The sequence below is a fragment of the Myotis davidii genome, unplaced genomic scaffold (assembly GCF_000327345.1).
Source record: "Myotis davidii unplaced genomic scaffold, ASM32734v1 scaffold144, whole genome shotgun sequence".
Lineage (NCBI taxonomy): Eukaryota > Metazoa > Chordata > Mammalia > Chiroptera > Vespertilionidae > Myotis > Myotis davidii.
The window spans coordinates 80,127-90,872 of record NW_006297066.1 but is presented as its reverse complement, the minus strand read 5'-3'; the positions used below and the strand labels follow the sequence as shown (position 1 = coordinate 90,872).

Here is a 10,746-nt window from a genome sequence, read left to right as displayed (position 1 = left end):
CAGTGGATAGAGCGTCGGCCTGTGGACTCAGAGGTCACAGGTTCGATTCAGGTCAGGGGCATGTGCCTTGGTTGCGGGCACATCCCCACTGGGGGCCGTGCAGGAGGCAGCTGATCAATCTCTCTCATCGATATTTCTGGCTCTCTATCCCTCTCCCTTCTTCTCTGTAAAAAATAAATAAAATATATATTTTTAAAAAATCTATGTATTGATGATTTGTCAGATTAGATAAAGTTGGAGGAAATTATTGACCTGGAACATATATATTAAAGCATTTATCCAGAATACAGAGAATAAAAGAGGTGACAAATGAAAAGTGTATTAACAGATATGAAAGTCGATTTAGAAAGTTTAAGTTACAAGTCATCAAATTGAAAATTCAGAGATTACAGAGTAGTTGAAAAATTTTAAAAGATGATTGTCGTGAATATTTTAGAAGTGATTGAAACTATGACTATAGAGGTATAGGAATCACATGTAAAGTCGGATAAATCAAAGAAACCCATCCTAGAGTCATGGTACTAACATTGTAAAACACCAAAGAGATAAAAGCACCCACACAAAATAACAGATATGAACAAAAAGAGAAAAATTAGCAAAACAATAATGAAAGTTAGAAGAATGTGGCATACTTTTAAAGAGTTGAGAAAAATAATAATAGTTGGTAATTGTATATGCAACAAAAATATTTTTAGAAAGTATGAGGGTGATGGAGTAATTCTGAGATTTTAACTTATCCCAGTCCCATTTATTCATTGCTCCCCAGTTCCATGGGGGCTTTTTTTTTTTTTTTTTCAAATTCACATTACAAGTACTGTACCAGAGGGAGCAAAATGGATCTTATTAGCAAATAATTTTACTCAATTATTTGTTCTGGCCTGTCTAATATGAATAAAGCTGGTTCCTTGAGGGCATTTGTGGAAAACATTTATAGACTAATGTCTTAGGTCGCCACTGCCTGAGGTGATACATAACAGTTGGGGCAAATAATAGACTAACCAAAAAGCTTAGGAGGAACAGCTGGGAATGAGATGTACATGAGGGCTTTAAAAACTTACGGCATATTTTGGAAATCTAAAGGCCACACTCAAGCTTAGGACTGTATGCATGCTCTGGAAAGATGCACCTAAAGAAGGATTCTAAACCCTTACCTTCTGCTGACATGGAGACTATGTAAGCAGAGAGTGGATGCTAAGGTAGAGTGGAAACCTGCCTAGCTGAGTGTTAAAGGGCTGTCCAAATACAAACACAAAGCCCCTTAGGAAAGTCTGGAAGATATTTTTGTATTGGTGAATGGTTTTCCACATGGATATTGAGGTTGCCCAGAATGACTGTGAATCAGTTAAAAGGTGCTGTCTTTGCATGAAAATAAAACAACATACAACATTAGTTAAATAAAACAACATTAGTTGATATATAATGCATAAGTATCACAGATAGGAAAACAGACTTTCAAGTAATTTTTGCAATTTCTCTGGTGTTTCTGAGGAAAGACTCTTCCCTTCCCCATCCCCTTCTCTGCTACCCATGTCTCTTTGCTTTGTCAATCCACTGTTTTGCGCCTGGGTATAATACTACTAACCAGCCAAATCCTGAGCCTCTCTACCTTCCTGCTTTCTTCTGTTAATCTATTTAATTTTTGTAATTTACACTAATTTGCATATATTTGATTTTTTCCCTGGCTTTCTTCAGCCTTCAGACACTAAGCAAAGACTTTGAACTGAATACCAACATCTCACATCTTTCTCTTTTGAAACCTTAGTTATATAAAATATAGGCCGATGATTTCATCAAAATTAATTTTTAGAGTTTCTTACAGTCTTTGTTTAACTTCTTATTTTTCCAGCTCCCTCAGTGATTAATATTAAGACTATTGCCGAAACTGGTTTGGCTCAGTGGATAGAGCGTCGGCCTGCGTACTGAAACGTCCCAGGTTCGATTCCGGTCAAGGGCATGTACCTGGGTGGCGGGCACATCCCCAGTAGGAGATGTGCAGGAGGCAGCTGATCGATGTTTCTTTCTCATCGATGTTTCTAACTCTCTATCTCTCTCCCTTCCTCTCTGTAAAAAATCAATAAAATATATTTTAAAAAGTTTAAAACTATCAATATGATTGTTTCCCCAGAACATTATTTGTAGAAGAGTGGGCATTTTCCCCCCCACCCCCTCAAGTATTGTTGTTTTGAACAGATTGCCCTAGCCTTGGGTTCTTTGAATAACTTATGTTTTTGTTAACTTTACTGTAAACTAGACAATATTTCTATTAGAATGTGCGTCGGTCCCTTTCAAGTGATATGAGAGATTACCTTTACATGTTTCTAAGTGCTATCTCCATGATCCTGCTGCTATGCAAGATTTTAGTGGTGCCTCTGTCATACTGCCAGGAAGTTCTGCTAGTCCAGAGTGACAGAGTCACCCAAATCTCATCATGGAGTAATGAACTCTATATCAGACCAGACATGGGTTTTGGGAAGATTTCTAATGAGAATTATCTTCAGTTTAGTGATGCTCAGAATTTAAATTAGAAGATGTCACATAGATACTAAATTTGTGAAAAGATAATAAAGTTTAATACTATGTTGTTATTCAACCTTACTACCTGAAAAAGCAGAAATAAATTCAGTAGAGTCAGACTCACTTCAAAGACATGCATAGCTTTGAAAAATTAGCCCCAGCCAGGTGGCTCAGTTGGTTGGAGCATCTTGCTGTGCACCAAAAAGAAGGCTGCAAGTTCAATTCCCAGTCAGGGAACATACCTACGGTTTCAGGTTGGATCCCCACAACCGGTGTCTCTCTCTCTCTCTCTCTCTCTCTCTCTCTCTCTCTCTCTCTCTCTCTTTCTCTTCCTCCCTCTCTCTCCCTCTCCTGCTCCCTCTCCCTCTTCTTCTCTCTAAAAATATCCTTAATGAGGATTAAAAATCATATTTAAGTCATAGTTTAGGAATATCAGGATACATAAGTATTATATTTTGCTTGTACATATTTATCAGTGAAGACAAGTTTTCCATGGATAGACAGAATGTAGTGAATAATAAATGCAGAATTATATGAGTTGGTATTTGGTAAATACAAAAGTTAAGACAAACTTAAAGCTATCCTATTCTGATTGAAATTTATGACATCTTGGGCAAGAAAAAAAGGATGATTCATTTCAATAATGAGCAGTGAAAATAATGAATGGTGATTTTGAAAATAGCATCCTTGTTTAAAGTTTATGTGGAGCAAAACTAGATAATGGATATGAGTATGAGAACTAATTTTTAAAAAATGTAGGTAAAGAAAATGAAATTACTTTATAAGTTTGCCCTCTTAAAAAAAAAACAAAAAAAAATCAAAAACCAAGAACACAGTATATTCTTCCACTTATTTATATCTTCCTCTCTTTTTCAATGTTCTGTAGTTTTCTGAGTGCAGGTGTTTTGCCTCCTAGATTAAGTTTATTCCTAAGTATCTTAAATTTTTTGTTGTTGCAATGGGACTGTTTTGGTTTGTTGTTGTTTTTCTGAGAGTTTATTATTGGTGTATAAAAATGCCATTGATTTCTGGGTGTTAATTTTTTATCCTGCTACATTGCCAAATTTATTTATTAAATCTAGTATTAGTTTTTTGGTGGAGTCTTTAGGGTTTTCTATGTACAATATCATGTCATTGGCGAATAATGACAGTTTTACTTCCTCCTTTCATATTTGGATGTCTTTTACTCTTTATTTTATTGCATAAAGTAACTTTATTAAATTCACCAGTTAATTTGTTCACAGACACACTATTTAACAGAAACATTGCTGTAACAGTTTTATGGCATATTTTTATATTTCAAATGTCATTGAATTATAATTTCAACTATATTAATTTTATAATGTAGCTTTATCTGAAATGTATGCATAATTAATGCTTATAATACTGAAGATTGATTATTGAAAAAGTTGGATTAACCAAAACTATTAAGAATAATAACTTCAAAGGTACTTTTCTTTTTAGATTACTCTGCCATGCTATGAAGGACCACATAGTTCGTGTTGCAAATGAAGCTGAGTTTATTTTGAACAGACAGAGAGCTGAGGATGTACATAAACATGCTGAGTTTGAGGTAAGGTTTTTGGAGCAGACTAAATTCTGCTTTTCTATTATCAGTCAGTGATTGCCAATGGTAACCTTACATTAAGGAGTGTGTTTTGAAGAGAAAATTTCACTGAAGGCTTTTGAGTTCTTTAGTAAATGTCAAACTCAGAACACTAGTTTATTTCACCTCATTTACAACATGAAGAGATCCCTCCAGCCCTGTTACTAACCACTCAGTAGACTTAAGTTATTCTAACTTATCCTTAAAGGTAAATAAAAATTTTTAATGCAATTGCTTCCATAGTTTTTAAGCAAGCAAAGTTTACTTACCATTAGATACAAGTATAATAAGAGGTTATATAAAGAAACTGAGTTTTACCAAACATTCAATTATTTATTATTATGTGTCCATCTTTAGAGTGTTCACAGAGCATTTTAGTTCATATTTTATTTTTATAATTGATATTTTATTGACAATTGAAGCATTGGTGTTGTGTGATATACATGTAGATCTATATGTATGTATGGAAATATAATAGTTTAAAAATCCTCATAAGTACTTTGAGTAAAGATAAATTAACTATCATTTATATTTGTTATGTAAACACTAAAGGATATTGAAGTAATATATATTCCATAGAAAAAATTTTTAATTTAAAATATTATTTCTATATTTATAACATGTCAATAATTATTCACCAATATTTATATTGCCTCAATTCAACAAGTATTTTTATTTTAGTGTTTTAAATATAACATTTATTTCCGTTAATGCAATTAACGAAACAAAAATGACTTCAGAAATATTTAGGGGACCAGGTGTTTGCCTTATGTTAGACTGTCAGTGGCCTTGAAAATAATACATAACTTCAGCAATGTATTCCTCTGATGCCATATGTGACCAATTGCTGTATGGCTTGAAGTTGTAGCCCAATATTTCAGTTTTGATGAGGTTTTTATCTCAGTAAACCACCTCTCTCAGTCATGCAAGTTGATATACTAGGTCTGGTGATCTCTGACCTGGCCAGCTGAAAACCATGAGACAGAGAAATAGTTGTTGGCACTTTATTGGTAATACCAATAACCTATGTGTCATTTGTCAGATGAAAAAGCATACACTTATCATATGCGGTTGCATAAAACTTATTTCAAAAAATACCAAATATTTTAAACTTTGATTAAAGTACATTAACAATTGCTTGTCAAAGTGAAGGTTTGTATTACCTGAACAGTAACTAACATTTGGATATTCACCAGAATATCATGCTGAAATCCTGGGTAACAATATAGTTATATTCTATTATTGAAGAATATCTTCAGGTATAAAATATGTCAGAACTCTAAAAAAAAAGAAGAATATTGAATTAATTTTTGACTTTGGTTAGTAAATAAGATTTAGAATATTAACTGAATTTCATGCAGGATCAGTTTTGACTCACTTATACTGGTACAGGGTAGGGGCAAAAGTAGATTTACAGTTGTGAGTGCATAAAACAGAGTTTATTCTTGTGTTATTATTTATTAACTAGAGGCCCAGTGCATGAATTCATGCACCAGTAGGCCTGGCCTGCAGGATCAGGCCGAAACCAGCTCTCCGACATCCCCCGAGGGGTCCCGAATTACGAGAGGGCTAGGTAAAGGGACCCCACTGGTGTACAATCAGGGCTTGGTAGGGACACAGGAGGTTGGCTAGACAGGAAGGGATCATGGGAGGGCTCCAGGGAATGTCCAGCCCATCTTGCTCAGTCCCAATTGGCCAGACCCCATCAGCAAGCTAAGCTACTGGTCAGAGCATCTGCCCCCTGGTGGTCAGTGCATGTCATAGCGACTGGTCGACCAGTCGACTGTCTGCCTGTTGGTGGTCAGTACACGTCATAGCAAGCGTTTGAATGGCCTTAACATATCATTAGCATATTACACTTTGGTTGAATGGACGACTGGACACTTAGCATATTAGGCTTTTATTATATAGGAATAGAGGCCCGGTGCACGAAATTTGGCAGCCCTGTGCAGTCCGCACTGGTCCAAGGAGCAGCAGCCACATGCAGCCTGCACCTGTCCAACAAGCAGTAGCTGGGTGAGCGGTCTGCCCCCATTCGAGGAGCAGAAGCGGCACGTGAAGCTCGCTTCTGTCCGAGGAGCAGCAGCCATGCAAGCAGCCTGTCGCCCATCCAAGGAGCAGCAGCCATGAGAGCAGACTGCCCCCGTATGAGGAGCAGCAGCCACACGTGCAGTTCACTCCCACCCAAGGAGCAGCAGCCGCTCAAGCAGCTTGCTCCTGTCTGAGGAGCAACACCTGCATGAGCAGACCAACCACATCCGAGGAGCGGCAGCCCTGCGCAGCCCGCTCTGGTCCATGGAACAGCAGCCAGACGCAGCCTGCACCTGTCTGATGAGCAGCAGCTGGGTGAGCAGTCCACGCCCGTCCGAGGAGCTGTAGCCACATGTGCAGCTCACTCCCTCCTGAGAAGCAGCAGCCACACAAGCAGCCTGTTGCCCATCCAAGGAGCAGCAGCTTTTCTAGTAGCCTGCACCCGTACGAGGAGCAGTAGCCCTATAAGCAACCTGCCCCTGTCCAAGAAGTGGCAGCCTCACGAGCAGCCCGCCCCATCTGAGGAACAGCAACAGCATGCAGCCAGCCTTGATCCAAGGAGCAGCAGCTGTGCTCAGCCCGCCCGCATCTGAGGAGAAGCAACTCGTGATAAGCCCACCTCTGTCCAAGGAACAGCAACTGTGAGAGAAGCCTCCCCAACCAGCCAGAGATGACACCACTTGTGCGAACAGCATCCACCAGAGGATCTACTGCCAAATGAGGAGCAGCCCCTGCATGATTAGACATCTAGATCAGTTGGTGAGACCCAAAACGGGTATACAAATCCCCAAAGGAAAGAAAAGGAAAAATCAACAGAAAAGCAGCTAAGTGAAACAGAGGCATGCAATATGTCAGAAAAAGAATTCAGAATAAGGGTCACCCTATCTAATAAAAGGGAAACATGGTAATTAGCATACGTCCGCTACCCTTCCCATTGCCTAATCAGCGAGATATGCAAACTAACTGCCAGCCTAGATGGCGGCCGGCAACTTGAAGCTAACATGAGGCTTGATTGCTTCAGTGACAGAGGAAAGCAATGTTCCCAGCCTGCCTTCCTGGCCTCTGAGCTTCCAGTTTGAAACATAGTTACAAATATAGAAGCCAAACAAAACCCCAGAAACCTGCTTTTAGCCCGCCAGAACCACAGAGCTTGAGTGGATACAGTGATTCGACTATAGAACCCAAACAAACCAGATACCTGATTTCAGCAACAGAGGCCTCAGAGCTGGAGCTAGAGCTAAAGCTGGCCCAGAATTTTAAAAAAAAAAAGAAAAAGAAAGAAAAAAAGGAGCAGTTGGGATCGTCAGATACACATCAGCCTGAAAACAGCCCTCAGCCCCTCACTTAGACTGGCCAGGCACCCCAGTGGGGACCCCCACTCTGATCCAGGACACCCTCCAGGGCAAACCAGCTGGCCCCCACCCATGCACCAGGCCTCAATCCTTTATAGTAAAAGGGTAATATGCCTCCCAGCACCGGGATCAGTGTGACAGGGGGCAATGCCCAAATCCCCGCATGACAGGGGGCAGCGCCCAAACCCCCTGATCACCCTGTGGCTCTGTGTGTGACAGGGTGCGGCACCCCAATCCCCCCCCACCCCCAACGGGCCCTGCTCTGTGTGTGACAGGGTAGAGCCATAACCTCCCCATCGGCCCTGCCCTGAGTGTGAGAGTGGCGGCGCCCCAACCCCCTGATCGGCCCTGCTCTGTGGGAGATAGAGGGTGATGCCCCAACACCCTGCTCTGCCCTGCTCTGTGTGTGACAGGGAGGAGCTCCCCAACCCCCTGATGGGCCCTGCTCTGTGCGTGACAGGGTACAGAGCCCCAACCCCCCTGATGAGCTTTGCTCTGTGCATGACAGGGGACAGAACCCCAAACCCTGATCCGCCCTGCTATTTGCGTGACAGGGGGTGGCGCCACAACCTCCCCATTGACCCTGCCTTGAGTGTGACAGGGGGCGGTGCCCCAATCCCCCAGTAGGCCTGCTCTGAGCCCGAACAGGGGATGCACCTAGGGATTGGGCCTGCCCTCTGCCAGCAGGTCATTTTCTCCCAAGGGGTCCCAGACTGCAAGAGTGCACAGGCCGGGCTGAGGGACCCCTCTTCTCTCCCCCATGAGTGCACAATTTTTTGTGTACTGGGCCTCTAATATACTTCATAAACCTGATGGAGAAAAAACTCAACAACTTATGTAAGAATCAAGAAGAAATGAAGAGTGATATAGCTGCAATAAAAAACACCATGGCAAGTTTCAACAGTAGACTGGGAGAAGCGGAGGACCGAATTACCGAATTAGAAGACAGGGAAGCAAAACACACCCAAACTGAATTGCAATTGAAGAAAAAATTAAAAGACAGGAGGAGAGCTTAAGGGAGCTATGAGACAACATGAAATGAAACAACATACGAATAATAGGAGTGCCAGAATAATAGGAAGAGGAACAATGGTTAGAAAACCTATTTAAAGAAATAATGTCAGAAAACTACCCTGAGGTGGGGAAGAAAAAAAGTCACACAAGCATAGAGAGTCCCAAATAAGGTGAATGAGATCAAAGAACAGGAGAGTGATAAAAGATGGTTTCCTACCTGAGTTACCTGTTTGGCTCCCAGCAGGTGTCCCCGTGGGTGATCCTGCCCCAAGTGCCCCACTTCATTTTATTTTATTTATTTATTTTTTTAAAGTATATTTTATTGATTTTGTACATCTCGAAAAGACCCACACCAAGACACATCATAATTACCATGGCAAATGTTCAGGACAAAGAGAGAATCTTAAAGGCTGCAAGAGAGACAGAAAGTTACACATAAGGGATCTCCCATTAGATTATTAAATGATTTCTCAACAGAAACACATCAGGCCAGAAAAGCATGGAAGGAAAATTACAAAGTGATGCAAAGCAAAGGACTGACGCGAGAATACTCTATCCAGCAAGGCTGTCATTCAAAACTGAAGGGGAAATAAGAAGCTTCACAGACAAAAAAAAAGGCTAAGGGAGTTTATCACCACCAAGCCAGCAATGCAAGAAATGCTCAAGGGACTGGTGTAAAACGAAGAAATAAAAAGCTAAGAAAAAAAACAGGCACAAAAAATAGAAATGGCTACAAAGAAGTACCTCTCAATAATAACTTTAAACGTAAATGGACTAAATGGTCCAATCAAAAGACATCGAGTGGCTGAATGGATCAAAAAACATGACCCATACATTTGCTGTCTACAAGAGACCCACCTCAGAACAAGGGACTCACACAGACTGAAAGTGAAGGGATGGAAGCATATCTTTCAGGCAAATGGAAAGGAAAAGAAAGCTGGGGTAGCAATACTTATATCGGACAAAATAGACCTAAAAGTGAAGGGCATAACAAGAAAAAAGGAAATCCACTTCATAATAATAAAGGGATCAATACAACAAGAGTATATAACCCTAATAAACATATATGCACTCAATGCAGGAGCTCCCAAATACATAAAAAGAAAAAAACTCCTGGAAGATATCAAGGGAGAGATTGAGAACAATACAATCATAGTAGGGGACTTTAATACACCTCTGACATCACTGGGTAAATCCTCTAGACAAATACTTGGCAAAGAAACAGCAATCCTAAGTTACTCACTAGATCAGATGGACTTAATTGACATCCTCAAAACATTTCACCCCAAAGCCAAGCTATATACGTTCTTCTCAAGTGCTCCTGGGACATTTTCAAAAATAGACCACATATTGGGTCACAAACAAAGTCTCTCAAAATTCAAGAATATTGAAATCACACCAAGCATCTTCTCAGACCATGAAGGCATAATATTAGAAATAAAGTATAATAAAAACAACCCCAAATCCTCAATACTTGGAAGCTGAATAGCATGTTATTCAATATTGACAGGGTTACCAATGAGATCAAAGCAGAAATTAAAAACATCCTGGAAACTAATGACAATGAAAGCACAACAATCCAAAACCTATGGGACACAATGAAAGCACTCCTGAGAGGGAAGTTTATAGCTCTACAGGCCTATCTCAAAAAAAAAAAAAAAAGGTAGTAAATCATCTAACTCTACATCTCAAAGAATTAGCAAGAGAGCAACAAGAAAACCCCAGAGTGAGCAGAAGGAAGGAGATAATAAAGATTAGAGCAGAAATAAATGACATAGAGACCAAAAAAAAAAAAAATACATAAGATCAATGAAACCAAGAGCTGGTTCTTTGAAAGGACAAACAAGATTGATGAACCTCTAGCCAGGCTCACCAAGAAGCAAAGAGAGAGGACCCAAGTTAATAAAATCAGAAATGATAGAGGCGAAAATAACAACAGACCCCACAGAAATACAAATGATTGTTAAAAAACACTATGCACAACTCCACTCCAAAAAACTAGACAACCTGGAGGAAATGGACATATTGGTAGAAAAATACAACCTTCCAAAACTCAATCAGGAAGAATCTAAAAATCTCAATAGACCAACAACTATGAAAGAAATTGAAGCAGTCATCAAAAAGCTTCCAGCAAAAAAAAGCCCAGGACCAGATGGCTTCACAGGGGAGTTCTACCAAACATTCAAGGAAGAACTAAAACCTATCCTCCTCAGACTACTAAAAAAATTC

At 40.0% G+C, this 10,746-nt stretch overlaps 1 protein-coding gene across 1 annotated transcript in view; it reads left to right on the top strand.

Annotated features, from left to right (window-relative positions):
- Positions 1 to 10,746, top strand: part of NBEA (neurobeachin) — a gene marked incomplete at its 3' end in the record, with an annotated part of 537,034 nt that overhangs the window by 521,818 nt on the left and 4,470 nt on the right. Inside the window, exon 37 of the mRNA XM_015569799.1 lies at positions 3,979 to 4,087. Coding sequence (XP_015425285.1) covers positions 3,979 to 4,087 — 109 coding nt within the window. The remainder of the gene's footprint in view (positions 1 to 3,978; positions 4,088 to 10,746) is intronic.